The following is a 22,537-nucleotide window of genomic DNA, read 5'->3' on the forward strand; positions in this document are numbered from 1 at the left end:
AGTGTAAAATTTGTTGATCTCTCCTTTGTATTAATCCTTTCACCCCTACTCACCATATTGGACTTCAAATGATGAATAAATGGCAGAATCCACTTAACTTTCTTAGGGTTGAAAGGGTTATATACTATCAAGTTTACTGTACAACATATTGTCTTGTTGTGTCATAATATATATTTTTTTGTTCCAGACACATTTGGCCGAAGTAAAAAAGAACCAAACAGAGAAGAAGAGATCATTGGTGAACATAAGTGGTCGCTTATACAGACAACCTAACACTGTAAGTCATAGAGGTCACAGCAAGGTGATAAAGGTCATACAGAGGTTGTATAGAAATCTCTCTGAGGTTACAGAGGTAACAGAGGTCATGGAGGTCATGGAGGTCATGGAAAGGTCATTGCCATGAATTTTTTCTTTAATATAGCTTCCAGACAAATATTAAGATGATGTTAACCATGATGCTAATTTCATCAAGAAAATTATGCTTCTTAACTTATATCATAATTTGAATTATTTGCTTCATGCCAAAATGTTATCCCTTTGAAATATCTGGTATTCCTTCAAACAGCCTTTTGATGCCTCCTACCCATGTGAGTTTGTGTTTCTCAGGAAGCTAAGAAATGGGCTGTTCTGTGCTGTTATGGTGGTGTCCTTTGGCAAGATGCTTTACCCTAATTGCTCTGATGGCATGCGACAGGCCTCCTGTATATTGTGCAGTGAGGTAGTCACCAACTACTACAAGGGAACCTCGCCTCAAAATGAACTTGACTGTTCACTTGGCGATAAATCCAGCAAACAAACTCCCTAAAACATTTCTCCCCATCCACCTCTGCCTGGATTTGCTATCAACTATCATTAAAATATAGCCAAAGATATTTTATGTCAGAAATGTATCGTTACAGAAACGAGTGTTGGTATTTCCTAACGGAGAAAGTGTAGAACGGGCCACCTACGTCTGGGGAGACACGATTGACCAGATATTGGACAGCGCCAAGTTGAGGCTCGGAATGTGGCAGTCAGCTAAATACCTCTACAACATGGAAGGCCAACTTGTATGTGAATTCTACCCAATGTTGTGTACCTTTGATTGGGTTTATTTAGGAATTGAATCTTACTTTTGAAAACCATTTTTAAGTGTAACTTGGATTTTTGAATCATTCACACAGAAAATGTTGAACTTGTCAATTTCATGAACCAATTAAACAAAAACAAAACATTCAGTTACTTTAACAAGTTTGATTTGTGTAGAAAAAAAGATAAACAAGAAAAAATAAAGACAAAAATGATAATCGCTTTGAACATGATTTATGTAACTAAATATTAACAGAATCTGGTTTGTTGTTACTTACAGATAGTTGACTTTGACGACATAAATCGGGATGAACTTCTGTGTGTTTCCGGTGGGAAACCATTTGTCCGTCCACATTCCTCTTTAGACGGTGTGGAAATCAAAGCCAACTGGGCCCGCGCACGCAAGGAGTATGGTCCTCAGGGTACAGATTTTGTTGTGGAGGCCCAACCCAACCCCAAGGTCTACGTAAGTAGAATATATATTTTTTTGTTTTCAAAGTTTCAAACATATACTTTACCTACCAGGGGTTTAAACCCCCACCAACATGTATTAATGCCTCTGTAAATTATCTTGGTTCAAAATTTGTTAGCAGTGTGTTTGTCTAGCTGTTTGTCATTTTTCATGTAGAGGATTGATAAATATATATGTATATAGTTATTAGCTCACCTGGTCCGAAGGACCAAGGTGAGCTTATGCCATACCGTGGCGTCCGTCGTCCGTCGTCCGTCGTCCGTCGTCCATCCGTCCGTCAACAATTGACTTCTTCTTCATAACCACTGATCAGAATTTGATCAAATTTGGTCAGAAGCATCCCTATGGGAAGGGGACTCAAAATTGTACAAATGATGGGGCTGCCCCCCCCCCCCCCCCCAGGGGCCTGAGGGGCGGGGCCAAAAGGGGTCAATTTTGCTATATTGATATAAACGACTTCTTCTCTGAAACCGAGCAACGGATATCGCTCATATTTGCCTGGAAGCATCACTATGGGGTGAGGATTCAAAATTGTACAAATGATGGGGCTGGCCCCCAGGGGCCTGAGGGGCGGGGCCAAAAGGGGTCAATTGGGCTATATTGATATAAACAACTTCTTCTCTGAAACCGAGCAATGGATATCGCTCATATTTGCCTGGTAGCATCACTATGGGGTGAGGATTCAAAATTGTACAAATGATGGGGCTGGCCCCCCAGGGGCCTGAGGGGCGGGGCCAAAAGGGGTCAATTGGTCTATATTGATATAAACAACTTCTTTTCTGAAACCGAGCAATGGATATCGCTCATATTTGCCTGGTAGGATCACTATGGGGTGAGGATTCAAAATTGTACAAATGATGGGGCTGGCCCCCCAGGGGCCTGAGAGGCGGGGCCAAAAGGGGTCAATTGGTCTATATTGATATAAACAACTTCTTTTCTGAACCGAGCAATGGATATCGCTCATATTTGCCTGGTAGGATCACTATGGGGTGAGGATTCAAAATTGTACAAATGATGGGGCTGGCCCCCCAGGGGCCTGAGGGGTGGGGCCGAATGTGATCAATTTGGCTATATTGATATAAACAACTTCTTCACTGAAACCGAGCAATGCCTGTCGCTCATATTTGCCTGGTAGCATCACTATGGGGTGGGGATTCAAAATGGTACAAATGATGGGACTGACCCCCCAGGGGCCTGAGGGGCGGGGCCAAATGTGGTCAATCAGGCTATATTCATATAATTTACTTCTTCTCTAGAACCAAACAATGGATATCTCTCATATTTTACTGGTAGCATCACATTAGGGTAGGAATTTGAAATTGTACAAATGACGGGGCCAACCCCCTGGGGGCTGAGGGGCAGGGCCAAAAGGGGTCAGTTTTGCAGAATTGATATAAACGACTTCTGCTCTGAAACTAAGCAATGGATATCGCTCATATTTGCCTGGTAGCATCCCTATGGGGTGGGGATTCAAAATTGTACAAATGGTGGGGCTAAACCCCAAGGGGCCTGAGAGGTGGGGCCAAAATTGGTCAATTTGTTTAAACAACTTCTTCTCTGAAACTAAGCAATGGATATTACTCACATTTGTATGGTAGCATGGTTATGGGGTGGGGATTCCAAATTGTACAAATGTTGGGGTTGACCCAGGCCGCCAGGGGGCTGAGGGGTGGGGCCAAAAGGGGCCAATTCGGCTAAATTGATTTAAACAAATTATTCTCTGAAACTTAGCAATGGTTTTACTGGTACCATCCTATAGGGGTAGGGATTCAAAATTGTATAACAGAAGGAGCTGACACCCCCCCCCCCCCCCCCCCCCCCCCCCCCAAGGGCAGAGGGCAGGGTCAAAAGGGGTCAATTAGTCTAAACAAGATCTTCTCTGAAACTAAGCAATGGATATCACTCACATTTGTGTGGTAGCATCCCTATGGGGTCGTGCCAAAGTCAATTTCATTTTATGGATTAATGCACTTTTTGGCATTTTTAGTATAAAATAAAACCAATGTACATGTACCCATATAAAATGCTTATGATATATATTGACTTAGCAATACCAGCGACAAATATACTGAAGCAACATTCTTGTTTCATATTTCATGAAACCAGGTGAGCGATACAGGCCCTCTGGGCCTCTTGTTATAAAGTTCTAATGGTGTATATATGTATTGATATGTCTACCGGTGGGGGAATAAAATTTTTGCACCGTAGAAATAATACAAAACAAAAAAACTTGACAATCTTGCATATCTTACAGTGTGTTGTATGGAATTCATTAAACAAGTTCGGTACTTTGATATGCCACAAGCCATGAAAAAAATTAATAAGTTGTGAATAAATTCCATATCACATTAACAAGAGTATAAGATTCTGTTTATCAAATAACTAATATTCATGAGAAAGTGAAAACTCTAAAACTAGATTTTATATCAGACAAATTTTGACACTGGTGAAATGTGTTTCTCTACAGATACAACCTTGTGAGGTTATATATTAATTGTTACTTCAGAAATTATTTACGACATAGCCATACCTCATGGTTGTACCAGCCAGTTAAGTGATGAAAGACATTTAAGAAATATTACCTAGCCATATCTCATGGTTGTACCAGCCAGTTACGTGGTGAAAGACATTTAGGAAATTTACATTACAAAGATAATACTTTAACATGGGGATAAGTTGCCTTGACATTTTATAACATACTGATTATCTCCCCTTCAGGTCGATCCGTACGGTCCGCCGGAGCTTGCCATGCCGCCGGAGGGAGAAAACAAAAATGCTGCACCTGTCGCAGCTCCTGTCCAAACCAAGTAGTCACCTCGGACTTATCATAGTCCATCCTCCTTAATGTGTTAGAATTTTGGTGCTCGCAACCTCTGGATAATACTATATATAGATATTGTTTTATAAATTAGCTGTTTTCGTCCGTCCAATTTGACATTTGGGGAATGGAATGTGCTTTGTGATATCTCTATAGGAGAAGAATTCCATAGGCTTTGTTTGATGTAATAATGATATCTTGCTTGCAGATGAAAATAAGTGCATATCAAAATGGCTACCATATTTATCCGCAAATAATCCCATGTACATAAATACATACTACATATATGTAAGCCCCTTCTTAGATTTTACAGAATCATCATTTTAAAATGATAACCAAAATGTGGTTCTCAGACAATTAGGCTCTCCCCAAACTTCAGAACTAAAATTTTGCACTTGGGGAGGGGGCATGCTTGAGAATAAATATGATATATATTAGAGTATATATAACTACACAGAAATGTCAGCTCTCTGGCTGACTAGATTTTTTATTTTTTTTTTTATTTTTGTGGACCTAAAGTTCCTAGGATTTAAGATGTGGATGGACTTTATTATATATAGATACATTTTTCTTGTACTTAAGATTGCCAACCAGATGCAATATATGTCCAAATAAAAAACCATACTATGAAATATTGAGTCACTTTCTTGAAAGATGTTGTGATGATATGAATTCTGTAAATATAAAAGTTTAGCTTTAATATTTTTGACAAGAAGCTCACAGGAAATATTATATATAATAGGGAAACGTTGATTGTCTGTCCATATCTGAGATTGGACTGTTTTTGTCCAAGGCAATGTTATGTTTTGTCCATTTAACCATATTGAATTTTAAACATGTAATGTATTGTATGTTATTAGAAATGGATTTTCTTTAGATTTTATTATCTTTTTCTAGAATCAGTAGAACGAGGAGCATAATCTTTAAAAAAGAAATAAATTAATATATTATATGTACATTATATATATGTACCAGCTACAATAAAGGGAAAACTTGCAATGTTAAACATGCGTACCCATTTTCCCCTAATGAGCACCCAGTGCATTTACCTTTTAAGTTTTAAATTCGAGAATTTATTTAAGATTACTGTAATTTGCAGAGATCTGTTTCTGGTAACTGTAAATTATAGGATAGTATGCCCAAACCACAGGGGCATGTCTAGTCTTATATTAAAAATATCCACAAATATCTACAATTGTATATATATAGATATATATATATATATTTTTTTTTTTTAAACAAAAAAATTAACAACGTTGTTAAGTTTTTTTGTTTTAAAATTATTATTCCGTCCGTAAGGATCAAATAACTTTTTTATTGTATATATATATATATAAATTTCTGGCTGTTTTTTAATAAAAGACTAGACATGCCCCTGTGCTCAAACAGGGGATTACAGTAATGGATGGGGTGCTCATTAGGTGAAATATGGTACCTCTGAAATTGCATTCGACAGTTTATAAAGATTTCTGTCCGATGTAGATTGTACAAGCTAGTCATAGAAATTACTGTTAATTTATTTTCCTCTGAGAGATCCAATTAGTTTAGGAAAAATATATCCACAGTACACATATATACAAACTAAAGATTGTACACAATTCACATAGAGAAGTATATATATAGGGTTTATCGGAGGAAACACAGATTTATGTTAATATTCATGAAATATTTTTACATTTGAAATTATCTTTACATTCCTGATTTGATATAGAATAAAACCTTTAATATATACCTAACCTATATTGAACATATTTTTACAAACTTTTATTAATTTTTTTGTTTTGAAAAGTGATATTTTGTGATTATTTTTATTTTTAATTATTAAAACATGTTTTTCTTTATGAAATTGATTTAATATCAACATAGAAATTGAATTTTAGAATATTTATGAATAACCTTTTACATTTTTTAAGCTATTGTGATTTGATATTACTCTGCACTGTTAGTTAGGGTCCTGATGTGGTAACAAAGAGAAGGGAAAACTGGGTCATTGAAAAGGGTAATTGTTTGCTGTTGTTTATTTGTTTATATGTAAACAATGTTAAATTCATGGAAACTGTGATATTGCAAATGTTGTGAATTTTTTTTTTTTTTTTTTTTTTGTAGATATATTGTGGTATATGTGATCTGTCTCCCAGTTTTAATTCCAGAACAAGTGAAGTTTAAGAGCTTTTAATTATAGATAGAAAATGTTTTTTGTAATGAATTATTGTATATAACTATGATGGAAAATATACATATATTTCCTGACTTTTAACTTTTTATCACAGGAAGTAGTCTTGGTTTCTTTATATTTTGATTGATTTTAAGTTATTCTTTATTAACAGAAACTAATATCTGGTATTGATACCCAAAGTTCAACTTACCTGATAATTCTATCATTCATAATCTTCAAAAATATTTGTGTGTTTGTTTCAACCTAACTGACATTGACAGAATGTAACAGAATGTCACTAGTGATCTTAGTCCCTTGAGTGATTGACTCAGTCAGCCGAAGTGCTATACACTGAAGTAGAAAGTTAAGCATCTTGGTGAAAAGAATAAGTATTGTTGGCATAACCAAACCATAGGACAAATGTCACATTCATAGTGCTTTGAACGTCATATAATGCTGATGTGAATATAAATAGGTTTCATTGGCTAGGGTTGTAGTGCATTTCTCAATAACTGATTATTTTTTATTTCAAAATCAGAATCTCTTAACAAAAATGAATAATCATTATTTTGTTAGCTTGCTAAGCATTTAAATGGAAAATGAAATATGTGTTTCATCAGAATGCACATGTCACTTAAGCTGTTATAGTTTTTCACATTAACCAGTACGGAAGCTGCCTGATCGTGCCTATTGCTTATATGTATAACAAGAATTCCATAATTCATATCTTCCTTAAGAAAGAAAATGTATATCAATATCTGTATATGATTATAGTGTATCTTGGTAATGTATATATGTAGTGTATATATTGTAAACCCCGTTACAAAGGGCTATTATGAATATATTCATAAAGTAATGAATATTCATTAAGCATTATTTATGAATATTCAAACTTGTTATGAATATGCATGACCCTATTAAGAGCATGTCTATTTTTGTACTTTTATCCCTTGGGTAAAATATAATTGTGAATACCTGGACAAGTTTCATGTCAAGCATTCTTTTTCATGAAGTTTTCAATGACCACTTGGGTTTTTAACAAGGATTTTAAAAAATTGTCCTATTGAAAATATATTTTTCGTGATATTTTGATGGTATTTGTGACTATCTGATGTCATCTTGTCCCAAACATGTATTTTTTATCCAACAATCTTGAATTGAGTAAAAAATGAACCATTATCTTGTCATTTACGAGAAAAAAACATACTGATATGAGCATTGTTAATTAAGAGCTTTGTTAATTAATTATATGACCACTGTTGGTTTTCATCGTTAAAATACGACTGATGATTTTCTATGTTGTTTGATGTGCCTGTTTTGATGTTTAAAATAATAATATAAATTTGTCTAACATTTGACTACAAGTGTCAGTAATCTTGTGATATTTGATGTGTGTTGTAGGCGTGTCCATTAACAGATTTCAGGTTTCTTCTGCAGTGTCACCATCATAACAAAATTTGATAGGCGTCATTTAGAATGAGAAATTTTTATGTAAAAGGAAGATTGAAAACCTAAGATAATTGTATTTTCTACATTTTTCAAATCTGTTCAGAAAGCTGATTTGAATTTAAAATGCTCTAAAAATTTACAGTACACTGTAATATCTGATAAAAAGCTTTCCCTACCACCTAACAGATTTCTAAAATTCATGCAGCATTTTCATGTAATCCCGAGTTTTAGGCAATTTATTTTTGTTGAAGTTGTTTATTATGTAAACTGTCTCAGAATAAATCAAATTTAATATTTCTTAAAAAGTTCCGTCCAAATATTTACTTTTACTGTTGATATCATACTTTACGAATCTAACTTTTTATTTATGTTGTATTTATATTTAAAATTATTGAAATGATTTTGTAAACAGTATGGCAGAATGAGATACAGGACACATCTGACCAATGAGAAATTTGGACACATGTAATTGCTTGTAAAATTTGGACACATGTAATTGCATGTAAAATTTGGACACCTGTAATTACCTATAAAATTGGGACACATGTAATTACAAATTACATAATAAATTTGAAAGATGAACAGAAGTATTGAGATATCTTGCATGTTGTGCAAAGTTCCACTGTTAAATGTTTAATTTTTCCAAGATATTTCCTCCTCCTTTTTCAGATCCATTTTCTTTATCATTCATTTGTTCATGAGGCATAAATTCTCTCACCAATTCCCATGGCTAAAACCCATCACACGTGAGACTAACCCTCTTGACTTCATATCCCATTCCTGCATACTACGCATCAAAAAACCCTTTTTTGTCATAAGCGAAACACGATGTGTAAGTTCTGTAGGGGGCACAATAGGGCATTCACCGTAAAATGTTGACCAGCTTTACTTAAAACGAGTGGCTTTAACATGACCAATTACAGTCTTAGAATGCTCTCTGTGGCTTTCATATAAGTCGGTTATAAATTTTGGAATTCACTCAACATAATTTTGTCTCATTTATAAGCAAATTAAACATGTACATTATTGTAATTGTTGTTTAAGAAACTTTTTATACGTTTACATCGTCTGTTTTCATTGACGAATTGTTAATGACAACAAGAATTGATCATCATGTTGTTTATAAAAGGGATGCATATCCTAACATAGGTTAATGTACTAATTGAAATTTTTTACTTTTTATTGAAATTTTCAAAATGACATTTCTCATCCAATTTTGTTGAATATCATTAAAATCCGTCATTGATTTTTTAACTTTTCTTTCAATTTGAAGCAATTAGCCCGATGTGTTTTGTAAATGTGAAAAAATAAATCATTTTTGAATATGAAAAAAATAATTATGAAACTAATCAGGTGTTAATTTCTTGTCAGTTTAGTCAGCAGATATTTTTAATCAACAGAAAGTCATTTTAGTGCTTAGATTTTATATGCTACTTTATAAAAAGAGATTTCATATTTTTGATTGAGAATTCACTAGATTTGGTGTAAGGCTCTATAATGTTTCAATTCAAATAATGTGTAAAATTTGCATATTTAATGAGGTTGCCGGTTCTTCCTCGATTCTGATTGGTTGATTCATTTCCAGACACAGGTAGATGGAACCACATACAAAATGTATATTAATAACATGTAATAATGGGAATTTGATTTTTTAATTAAAATAACTTTTTTTTAGATGATGGCATGCTCTGCTTGGTAGGGAAACTAAAACATAGGTCTGTTAACGATGTTTACTGAAATAAAGCTTTATAGAAAGAGACGTGTTGATTTCGTTGTTGATTAAATTACTGTAATATAACGTGGTATACTACAAGTTACTCCCAGTATTTAACTTAAGCCTATTGTCACATGTTATATATATGGTATATATATATATATATTATTTATAACCATCCACATGTCTACATGTCTCCCTTTGTGGAACTCTCCTGTAGATAAGTTAGTAAAAGTCTGAAAGGAAATAAAATGGTTGTCTGATCTCTCACTGCCAAGCTTCGATCGAGTTATTGCGATGTATTCCCCAACCGTCATACCATAACCTACTACACACAGCCTTTCGAACAAGCTGCAATGACAATCCTAGCATTCTGATTGGCTGAAAAATGTCAAGAAGTTTGTCGCGCCATCTACATATAGTTTCGCTTGTTAAGGAGTTTGACCTGTGTTGTCATGGTGAAAGTCGAGTTTCTATCCCAACTTGTTTTTGTTGATGTTTATTAATCGATGTTCCAGACGTGATGCAATTAGGCTGTTGCTGCATCATGCGTCCATTAAAAACCAAAAGAATGACCAGGGTTATGTCGACACGCAATTTGTAATGTGAAAGAAGAACCGGGGAAAATACATCCCTGCCGAGTGCCCCGACAGGAATCGAACCCCGGTCTCCGGCGTGACAAGCATACTCCGTCAGCTGAGTGACAGAGACCGTATTTAATACTATGTACAAGCCACACCGTCGACCCGTTCCTTGTACACTGACCAAATATCGACCCGAGACCCTCAATACTACCACCGTTTGCCCCACGTTTCGCGCTGTCGTCTGTTCATGGTCTGCTACGTGTTCATTTGTGTATTGCTCCTAAAAACCGAGGATTGTCGTCAAAATCTTAAATTCCTTAACTTAAAATTTTCCGTCTGAAAGTGTCGTGTATTTTCGGAGGGGGAGGGGGGGGGGGGGGGGGGGGGTATCTTAGCTAGAGAACTTCTTTAAATTCTGTAATGTTTTCCTATGGAAAATGATAAGTAAAGAATTTCTTGAAGTTGATTAATACTGATAAAACAAGCCCCCTGTCGACAGTAATTGAGGACGTTTTAAAGGTATGGGAGATGAAACTGTTACATCCGTGTTCATTAATTCGAAAATCATGATTTTGGACTGACTTGACTACATGTCTTTTTAATTGTCAATTCGTCAAAGCTACAGAAGTGTTCCTGGTCGTCCACACCGTCAGCCAGCTTAGCTATATCAAACACGCTTAGCCAATTCATCTATTTGGCCGTTCTAGGAATACATGCTGTATTGTGTAATTCCTTATGTACAAGGTCTAATACAACAAAACGCAACGCCTCTTATACTCCATATGCTGTTTGAGCCTATGTCATAATCAGAAGGTTCAGGCTATTAAAAAGCGACAATTGGTATTCTTTTATACATCATATGTTAGGAGACGGTCGAGGTCGAGGTATCCTGGCCATTATCTTTCTCAATTCCCCATATCACATTGACAATTCCATTTTTAGTCACTACGCTAGCTCCGAAACGCATGTCGTGGAAGCCATGGCATAGTATCTAAACATGGGGACCGGAAATCATGATTGTCAAGGACGGAAGAATCTTCATAAAGAATGTTCAGCTCTGCAGGTGCAGCATTCTTCTAATGTTTCTCGAGATATAGACAGAGAACGTCATTTTAACTGGTTCCATTTTCTTCTAAAATTTCTCTCAATTTGAGGTTTTGTGTAGATTTGTTCTGTTTTCAAGCCTAAAAAAACAATAAATCTGTCGCTCAATATTGATGACGATTTCTGAGAATAGTGCTGGGGACAGTAGACATTGATTTGATGGAAGAAGGGGTTTTGACTTTCACTTCCGGTTTTTTCTGACGTGTAATTCAGATTTCGCATAGTCCAATTTCGTAAGGATTCCAAATTGATTGATGAGTTGGCTCAGCGTAGAATTCGTAGTCCTGTATTGGCTGCACGTGCACTGCCTCCTCGGTGTGTGCAGTGAGGGCAGTGAGGGCAGCATTGTCTACAAAGAGCATCTCTCTGGTAAGGAATCTGCTCTCATTTGTCTTTGGTTGGAGGGATGCAAGGTTGAAGAGCAAACTGTCGTTCCTAGTGTGGGGGAAGATCCCGTCGTCAGACTGTGGGAAGGTAGCAAGAGGAAGATGTCGAAGAGTGTTGGAGCCAGGACGCAACCCTGTTTCTAGCCCGAGTTTCCTCTGGCCCTGACACCATGCCTGGTGTCTGGGCCAGATGAAACTCGGACAACCCTGTTTCATACCAGTAGCGCTATATGTTTAACAATTGTTGAAAAATAAATGATCGTCGTTATTTCGCAGAGAAATTACGATAACATCGTCTAATACTGATTATGGCTCTCCAACAAGTGCCTACGATAATTCCGTCACTTGCACAACAAAATCAAATACCATTCTCATTGAAATAAAGGCATAAACAAACAAAAAAGTCAAATACTTTATTTTATATTTGTCATAAACCTTTCAATAGAATACAAAAATAAATTATCTAAAATTAAGCCCCCGACCCCGTAAACCCCAAAACACAGGAACTATAGTCACGGTTTATTTTTCACCTTAGGATTTTTAATCTGACTTGGCACTTAAAAAAACAAACAAGAAAAAAAAAAACAAGTTTCTGTGAACCAATCCAAAAGAAAAATAAATTGTGACCAGTTCCTGTGTTCCCTTATACTAATATATAATATATGTTATAAAGATTAAAAGCATTCGATGAAAATCTTAATTAAAAAAGGCGTGTAAATTTGTCATAAAAATGCTTTACAGCTTAAAATGAATGAATGAATGAAAATGAAGAATGAATGAAAATCAGGGACATATATAGGCCTATTATACGTCCCTGATGAAAATGAAGAATGAATGAATGAATGAATGAATATCACAGTTAGCAGCATAATCAGAACAATGTCCATGGTCTTTGATATCATTAGTCATCTTCTCCGTCAACGAAATCCGGAAAGGACCACACTGGTGTTTAGCTTTTTTCTTTAAATTGTGTCCGTGTTAATTCCATGAAGACGTGTTGGAGAGTCAGAACCCGTATGTTGAAGAAGTCAGTACCCGTATGTAGGAGGATGAACAAACATGCCCCAAGTTTTCTCCTTGCTCAAGGCTGACTTCCGGATCCAGCCGAACCCGACTGTACCGTGCAGCAACCCCATCTTACACTTCACGCGCAGATCTATAAACAGAACAACAAATGTTGAAATCGTATGTAAATTAGCTTATAGAATTAGAAGATTAATCTGCGACAGACTTGAAAATGGCGCAATATGTCATACAATGGTGATATATAAGATACATTCAATTTGAGGATGATGCATTCCATACACATCAGTAGCAAGCACATTTTGATGTGAAGAAGGAAAAAACAACTTACCTGATCGTGTGTCAAAGAAGCCAGGCAAGGGTTTGACGGCGTCTGTTCTTCCGGAAATCTTAAACCGGAACCCACTTCGGTTCTTAGAGAAACACAAACCACCTGTAAAATACACAGGAGAGTTGTAATAATTCCAGTGCATTTATTTTCATCAAAATTATTTACGAACCAAACCAATTGAATAAAAAAAAAAAGTAAAAATACCCTACCTGTTGGAAAACACGACTTTCTCTTGTTTTTAGGACTGATGCAATTCGTCAGTTTCTTCAGATCCTCTTTTTCAAGTACCTGGAAGTGTTTAAATAGACTTTTGAACTATCGGGCATTAAAAGTGAGAACACAGATTCTATAATTTCCCAATATCACACCACTAAACATATTTTAATAGTAGAGGGAACTTACGACCTAGTCAACTCACCTTAGATTTTCTTTTTGACGCACGTGAAATCACATCCTCGGCTATCACAGAGACGTTGATGCTGTTTACTTTTGTCCAAACGTGTCGCGTGCTCAGCCTGTAGGAACGAAAGTGAGTAAAGAAATCAGGTTCAATCTGCAAATCGGTATTGTAACTATTGTAAGAGTAGAAATACCCATAAATAACATTATCAGCAAAAATAAGAAAAAGACTTTCAATTTAAAATCTGTTTCAAAGTAATTATTCATGAATCTCTTTTCAATCATCGCTTTCTTTTAGATGAACGGTTTTTATTCATATACAAGATGTTTTGTGTCGTGGTGTTTTAACAATAAATATTAGCTCAGTACAGTTATTTCTACGACGGATAAAACTGTATTTCATGTATTTCGATATTTTTACTCTGTCATTTTTTTTGTGAACCAGAAGAGTTACCTACCCTTGTCGTTTGGTACATGCCCTGAAGAATCCTTCATTAGCCTTTAACAAACTCTTCACCGAGCTAGTCACGTGATTTTCTATGGCAACTCGTAATTGCTGTTTAATATGATCCTTTGTAGTTTTCTGAGCCAAACTGGCTATCGTCTTGTTGCTCAATCTAGACCAGAATATCATGATATGGATGGTTAGTGAACTTAACTCAATTTAATAGATTAAAATTGCCAAATATACAAACAAGTAACACAGGACCTTGACACAAACTCCTTACACCCGGGCAATATTATCATGACATATATGTATATGGATAGTTGCTTGGTGATGTATGCCAAGTCCCTATGCGAACAAAATATCTTAGTTTAAATATCCCTACAAATTAAATATTAAGTTGATTTTATTATTTAAATACACAAATTCATTACCGCTATTAGAAAACAATCAGTAAAACTTTTTCAACAATTTAAGGAATTATTCACAAAATCTTTATTGATACTTTGGAAAATAGAGCTAGAAATTGTGTAATACGTACATGGTGGTTGCTTTTGTCATGGACACTTCCCATAATCCACCGGGGGGATACGGAAACGTTCCTAGGAGACAGGCAGTGTCGGCTATGGCGGCAACAAATTTAGTCATTTCTGGGTTCTCTGTTTAAGAAACAAATTTAAAACTAATTGAATTCTTAGTTTCTGAGTGTGAAATGAAGCTGTTTTAATAAAATTTAAAGCGTCGTTAATTTCATTTTTGATGCTTCTTCCTTTGTAAATATTATGGAAATTTCGACTGGTTTATGTACCATCTACAGTGTACTTAATAGATCATACATACTGATGTTGGCCAATTTCTCCTGGTCGTACGCGAATTGCTGGAGTATGTAGAAGGGGACAGAACTGCCGTTGATGGAAGTGACAGGGTTGTTCACGTACTCGCACAGTGAATGACAGTAGCACTGGTACTTCTCCAAACTAAAACAGAAGTTACGTCAAAAATAATACATAAAAAATCCTCTTAAAATTCATCGTGACTTGAAGATTGTCTTTTTGATATCGTATGGACATACACATACAGTATAGTAGTATATTAACTCATATTAAAGTTAAATATATATAAGAAAATATATCTTCAATTTCAATACATACTTTTCGCAAAGTTCATGCAGTTTTTCCACATTCATTTCGTCGATAATTGTTGGTGACATCGTATTTTCGTGAGACATTATAAAAAGCAGCTTTCAGGCAGAATCGTCGTGATGCTGTAACTAGGCGTAATTGTTCGCGAGATAGCGCGAGAGTTTTGGCGTCATCTTAATTGTTCTCGAGATATGACGTCATTACATGGCCTTTATTAATTTTATAAATATTGAGTCATATTTCAAATACATGTTTATGCCCGCATTCTTGATAAGCATACCAAATTATTCACTGTCAATATAACATCAAATAACCAATTACAAACACCTTTTTTTTTTGCGTACACAATAAAATGACAAAAAGAGAAGAAAAGGCAAAAACGAAGTCCGGATATGTTTGATAACCGTACCGGCATATTAGAATAACCTTTTTTTTTACCGGAAGTTTACTCCCGCAAAATCTTCAAACTCGACTTTTTTCTTCTTTTTTTTTCGACAAAAGTAGGCAAATATGAAAAGTTTAGGATGTTGATTCAAGATGGTAAGATAGTGTGTTTTTTATTTACATCATTGTCTTTGGTGCTTCCGAAACACAGTCGCAATCGACCGGAACAGGAATCAACATGAACTTTGATACTCTGCGGGTCTATCCCGCAGCAGGAACAATAAAATGGCATAACGTTTACTTTGGTTAATTCCTTCGAACAATAGCCGATTGAGTGTCCGTCCCGGCACAGGGGCATGTCTAGTCTTATATAAAAAATGGCCAGAAATACCTTTATATGTAGGTATTTCTGGTTATTTTTTAATATAAACAAGGCATGCCCCTGTGGTCCTGGCATCGTCTGCTAAAAAACATCAGAATCCTTCAAATTTGCACTACTCCGTCACACAAGACCAAAGACACTAGTTAGATGCAAAGGTTTTATTAGCCTCGTATAGGCCTATTATATATCTACAGGGATAACTCTGTAGGGGGCCATTGGGCCATTTGCCCCATATTTCCCAAAATGGTCCACAAAAGCTCACAAATTTCTTAAATTTTCTTTGTTTTGGCCCATACTATTTCTGAAATCTTGTCAAAAGGGCCCATGATTTTTGAGATCAGGATGAACCCTGTATCTAGGCCTATCTACAGTGCAACGAGTACCCGGGTGACCCGTACGGGTCGGTTTTGATTTGATCCCGACCCGGGTTTGAAATTGTGTACCCGAACACCGAAATTTTAATTTATTTTAACATCCTTGCGGATTTACCAGTGTGGAAAATATTCGGCAAGATGACTGATGACACTTAATCGACAGTAGAAGCAGGTAGTGGTTGCTTTTTCATGTATTTGCAGGCCCATAACTCCATAGCAAGGCTCGCAATACAGCTGTTTGTAGTGGAAACCTTACAAATCATTGCCAGCTGGGTCCAGATCAGCCGGGTCGATTATGTGGTAATAAAAGATAATAACTGTAGCTTTCATCGACGCACTGTGTCTGTCATCTCTATATATAAGATGAACCTCCTAGAACCCTTAGAGTAAGCATTTACTTGGAAGTGCATACCCTATAAAACACAACTAATGCACAGTCGGCGTATGGACGGACGGTATCGGACGGACTATATATCTTTTCCGCTTAATATCACAACTTTCTCTTCTCGAATATTGCGTATTGCTTTGAGGCATATTTTGAAATTGTCTTTATTTAAACTGATTTGTCAGTGTGTATTTACTCTATGACGTCATAGGACCAAAATTAAAGCATATATACAATGTAAAATGGGTCGATATAAAATGGTGGACAAGCATCCGTATAATTATAAATACTTAGATACAATTTGGCGAATTAGTTAAATTTTCTAAGTACACAAAGTAGTCTACTGTATCATTATCAAAATACTCGTTATCAACGGAAATCTTGTATTTCTCTTTTCGTGCTGTGATTAACTTGTATGTATTTTACAACTATCTCGATTCAGTTTTCGTTATCTTTCTATCGTTCCGCCATTAGCTATATAAAATTACAACCAACTGATGCTCCAAGATGGCGGACTGACTCCAGCTATGTGGGAACACTGTCGTAAGGTGAAATCGGAATGTGATAACATATAGATGTATGTTGTATATTCCTTAGACAACAACACACTTACATGTACACAAGATGTTTCCTCTTTTTTAGGTGGAAGTACTAGCACATGTATCTACTTAATATATTATCGGTATATTGTACGTGCGAGTATATCCCTGCTTTTGTAGACTAAATTGTACGCCACCTCCTTACCTACCATATCCCCGTACCACAGGGATCTGAGAATTTTTTACAGTCTAAATGTGTTTTGACCTTCCCTAGTGTGTATAGCAAAGTTTCAGACGTTTTAGGGGGCTAAATTAAAATTCGGTAAAAATGATGCCTCCGTCTGAAAATGTGCTGTACATACTTGGGAAGGTCCAAATATACGTAGACTGTGACATATTTTCTCAGGTCCCTGTGCCCCGTACTATAGTTTGGAGTGTTAACGTATAATATTTGAGGATTTCTGAAACCTATATATATTTCATGCGTCATTGACAAGCTGTATAACACTTGGATTTTCCGCGGGCACAAACTTAACGTTTCATGGCGGAAATTCACTAGGGCTGCATGTATTTGCTTGTTTGTTTGTTTTTTTCTTTTAGAAGTCCCGATTTAATTTTTTCCCCCGTAAGGAGCTACCTAAATAAAGAATAGAGGTTTCTATCAAGGTCATAGCAATTCATCATATCGTATGACGCACATTCCTAGAAAAACCGCCGCTTGTGACTGACATCTGCTTGTTTGTTTGTTCGGTATACAGTGAATAGCCATATTCGTTTTGAGAGAGAGACTCTTGTAGTCTCTGATTACTACGGAAGCGTATTAGGCTCACATTGGAGAATGTTTTTCATGGCATGCGAAAATATTTTATCTGGCGGCCGCCACTTAATTATCTGGCGGCCGCCACTTAATTATCTGGCGGCCGCCACTTATTATCTGGCGGCCGCCACTTAATTATCTGGCGACCTCAATTTGGTTTTTACAATTTAATATGATATCTGCTAAGGTAATTGCAGTTATTGTCGTTTTCAAATCCAATATTATGACTTAGAAATGATTTGTTAAATTTAAATTTGATTTTTATAATTTCCGGAAATCTGAACCGGTTACCGGATCTATCTTCTGTGATTATTACTAAATGAAGAAAACTGAGACAAAATCAAGGTGCTATGCTGTCATGTTACTACATCTAATTCCCTATAAGCTACGTACGATAGCACTACGGTATTAGTACGGAAATACTCCGAAAGCACGACTAAAATGCTACGGTTATGTTGAGGATACAAATAAATAAAGTTTTACAAAAAAAACCGAAATGTTTTGATTTTGTTGGAAACGGTAATATACTTGAATAACTTTACGTCACATGTATGAGCTTACTAGAACAGATTCTCGTAGAAAATATTCATAACAAGAAATATCTTTAAAAAAGATAAAAGGCATAGTTTTAATGCTGTTGATTATAATGTAAATCTGCTGTTGAAATAAATTAACGAACTAATGCATTTCAGCACGGATAACAAAATTATATCGATTTGAATCATTTTCGGTGATAATAAGGCTGCATTTGAATCAGTAATATAATTTTATTAATGTGTCATTTGAAAAGATACATCCACTTATTCAGCTTGCATTCAATCTTAATTTTGTTTCGTTTTTAACTGCATATCTACATTTTGCATCTACCGCTACATTGACCAATCACATACTTCATCTTGACCAGTAACGCCACCTGTCGCGTCATATCCGCGGCCAAAAGTAAATATTATACGACTATGCCGAAAAAGAAATGTAGTAATTTGAGCTAATTGTCAAAATGTTCGTGATTATAAAATATTAGTCGCTAGAGGTAACTCCTTAAACGGTAAAATTGTGTCGATTATCACATCTGGGAAACAAAACCGTGGCGCCCGGGGAAGGCTCGATGATATGGAAAAATCGATCAAGAGAACAAAGCTGTTCCACATCAACGGTAATGGTTCTAGAGAACATATTATTGGTCATAAAACGATTCCGGGTGGGGAGAGTTTTTTTTTTTTTTTTTATAGTTTGGCAAGGTTTCGTTCCTATATAAGATATCTTATAGGGAACAACCAACCAATTGAAAAAATATATTTTTGAAACAGCCCCTGTGTAACGTTGAGCCAAGGATAAAATGTCTGGCAGCCACTGATTGGCCAGTATGTTATGAAGTGAGAAAATAGATATGTAGCCTGATAGGTAACTATCAATAAGAAATGTTGATATAAATTTCTTAAGTCCGATTGGTTTTTTTCCCAAAAGTTCACGTAATAATAGTAAACAGGTAAACATTTAAGATTTTTGAGAATTTTTACTGCGAAATTCACCTATTTTCAAAATGGCTACCCTGGAGAAAATTTGAGCTGAAGGACCCAACTTTTTTTTTTTGATTAGGTGTTATATCAGACCCTAAACTTTTGTTATAAACCATAATCGTCATATTCAATTCAAGAATTTGAATGAAATAATCCAAAACGTTAACACTAAGGTCTATGGGAAAACAATTGGTTGGTTGGTCTCTACATATATGGTGTTCCGTTAGGGCCAAATTTCCAATATCGCTTATTCGCGTTTAGGTCGAAGGGGCGAAGGAGCGATATTGGAAATTTGGCCCTAACGGAACACCATATATGTAAGACAAGACTTAAAATTTACAATATATCGTGTATAAAATATCTCCCGTAGATCGTGAGTTCGAGGCCAGGTAAGGGCACGAGTCAAAAAGTTGTCTTCCTTCGTCATTTGTGTTGCAAGTTATATATCTATTTATTAGCACAATGTATCATATACACTGTATGTGTTGGTGATCCGAAGATATAGATTTGAATTTCCTGTCGTAGTTCTACCGAGAGAAATATAATATATACATATAAATATTTCTCGATAAAGGAGCGGAATGCTCCGAAAATTTTACAGTGCCATTTTGTCTACACTGTTGGAATTACTTCTTTGTCCTTTATTAGATTTTAAGTAATTCGGATCCTTAAAATATAGTATACAAATACAGACTTTGGTTGAGGGCAATCCATGGTTTTACGGACCTGACCTGGGCAAATGTTACTCATTGGTCCAAACCGGATAACATTACATTGATTATCTCGTTATAATACATCATGACGTCACCGAGAAGTCAATATGACGTTCTGCCAGGTCCGCGGAAAGTTATATCAACCCCTTAGTGTAGTTCAGGTACAACAAGCTCAACAGTCAAGATTTCGCAGAATAATCTAAAATTAAAAATGTATTAAAAATAATAAACGACATAAACTTCAGTTCGTGTTTATTTAGTTTAGGGTAGTTCTGACAAAACCTTATATTTTCACTAGTGAAAAATATAAGCTTATATTTGAAAATATAAGGTTTTGTCATCTTATATTTTCATTGCAGAGAAAATATCAGCTTTATTAGTTAGATAATTCTCTATATTTCACTGGCAAAACTGTAATAAAAAGATTTAAAATATAAAAATAGACTTCCATAAAAATGTACAATTACTGGAACGTAAAATGTTACTTTTAGTCTTTATTCTTAACATAAACTTTCGTTTTATTCATGAAATGAACATTTTATTCATGTTTTTTTTTATTTATATGACAAATCTGTAGAAATCATAATAAAGTAAATGCAGACTTTAGTTTAGGACAATCCATGGTTTTACGGTCTGACCTAAGAAATATGCACCTCGGCTTTCGGCCTCAGTGAAAATTGGCCAGTAAAGCTATTGAAATATATAACCGTTTCCAACAAAATCAAAAGATTTCGTTTTTTGTAAAACTTTGTTATTTATTTGTATCATCTGATCGTTTTCAAAGCGTTATCCGCAACATAACCGTAGCATTTTAGTCATAGGGAATTACATGTAGCAACATGACAACATAGCACCTTGATTTTGTCTCAGTTTTCTTCATTTAGTAATAATCACAGAAGATAGATCCGGTAACCGGTTCAGATTTCCGTAAAATTATAAAAATCAAATTTAAATTTAACAAATCATTTCTAAATCATAATATTGGATTTGAAAACGACAATAACTGTAATTACCGTAGCAGATATCATATTAAATTGTAAAAACAAAATTGCGGTCGCCAGATAATTAAGTGGCGGCCGCCAGATAATAAGTGGCGGCCTCCAGATAAATAAGTGGCGGCCGCCAGATAAATATGTGGCTGCCGCCAGATAATTAAGCGGCGGCCGCCGGATAATAAGTGGCGGCCGCCAGATAATTAAGTGGCGGCCGCAGGATAATAAGTGGCGGCCGCCAGATAAATATGTGGCGACCGCCAGATAATTAAGTAGCGGCCGCCAGATAAAATATTTTCGCATGCCATGAAAAACATACTCCAATGTGAGCCTAATACGCTTCCGTAGATTGCTACCTGACGGAACAACATACGGGAGGTCCGTGACTTCAAGAGCGTCTGGTTTAAAGTGCATCCGAGTAGGAATCAACCACACACCATGGAACTTTACCCAATGTCCATTGGGCCGATGATCTACAGGCCGAGCTACAATGTATCATGGCCCTGTGGGAATGTCTGACCACCGTATAGAGATTTAAACACAGGGTTTTGACACGAATTTTCAACCAACGTCCATGTCAAGTCCCTGTGGATTGTAGTCTGGTTCCCTGACCCTTATTTCCGTTTCCGTTGGACTACAATATAGGTCCAACAGAAACGGAAATAAGGGTCAGGGAACCAGACCATGTGGATTGAAACGAACAAAAATGAATCGGCGTCATTTCGACGCTTGTCATCTTGCCTCTTGGCTGTTCAGCTGAGACGATAGTCATTTCCAATATCGGAGATATTGTTTTATTTTTATCAAAAGATCAATGAAATAGCAACCAAATACAATGTTTTTGGCAGAAATGTTGATATAGTGTTATAAATGCAATTGTCTTTTGCAACGTTTGGATAAGAGCTATCAGATAATTTGTAATATAAATAAAGCTACACCTACTTCACCAACTTATAAAAAAGAAACTGCACAATTGCAACAGTAATTAATGCGTTACCTCTTGCAGATGAGACAGGGGTCGGGGGTCTCAACCCGAGGGAAAATTTTCAGTTGACAAACACATGCATTTCCTTGATTTCTTTTTTTTTTATTAGATGAAAACGTGATTTTATTACTGACGTCATCCGTCGCCCGAGGCGCATTGTTTACGCCGTTCAGAGCTCGTGACAGGCTAAAAGGAGTAAAAAAAATTTTTTTTTTTCACAGTGATGACGGAGGAAAAAAGAAACGAACGTAGTCAATTAGGCATACAATACAACAACTTGTATACATGTATATAGATATAAAACCTGCAGGTCACGCACTTTAGTTGTTGTTTAACTCTATCTTGTCAGTGTAATGCAT

At 35.8% G+C, this 22,537-nt stretch overlaps 1 protein-coding gene across 1 annotated transcript; it reads right to left on the bottom strand.

Moving 5' to 3' along the window:
- Nucleotides 1-12,591: 12,591 nt before the first annotated feature.
- LOC117335363 lies at nt 12,592-15,206 on the bottom strand. Its single transcript, XM_033895314.1, has 8 exons — nt 15,100-15,206; nt 14,789-14,925; nt 14,490-14,607; nt 13,962-14,120; nt 13,523-13,619; nt 13,314-13,392; nt 13,105-13,206; nt 12,592-12,906 (listed from the first exon to the last, which is right to left on the bottom strand). Exons 1-8 carry the CDS (start codon nt 15,174-15,176, stop codon nt 12,779-12,781), a joined length of 897 nt encoding a protein of 298 aa, XP_033751205.1. The 5' UTR covers nt 15,177-15,206; the 3' UTR covers nt 12,592-12,778.
- Nucleotides 15,207-22,537: the final 7,331 nt, after the last annotated feature.

This window comes from Pecten maximus, chromosome 10 (assembly GCF_902652985.1).
Source record: "Pecten maximus chromosome 10, xPecMax1.1, whole genome shotgun sequence".
In the NCBI taxonomy this organism is placed as follows: domain Eukaryota; kingdom Metazoa; phylum Mollusca; class Bivalvia; order Pectinida; family Pectinidae; genus Pecten; species Pecten maximus.

Excerpts from the sequence above, each read along its gene's own strand:
- LOC117335363 (XM_033895314.1), bottom strand. The coding sequence starts at position 15,176 with ATGTCTCACGAAAATACGATGTCACCAACAATTATCGACGAAATGAAT. Across the intron at positions 14,926-15,099 it reads CTGCATGAACTTTGCGAAAA|TTTGGAGAAGTACCAGTGCT; the intron begins GTATGTATTGAA and ends CTTCTGTTTTAG. Across the intron at positions 13,393-13,522 it reads CGTCAAAAAGAAAATCTAAG|GTACTTGAAAAAGAGGATCT; the intron begins GTGAGTTGACTA and ends AAACACTTCCAG.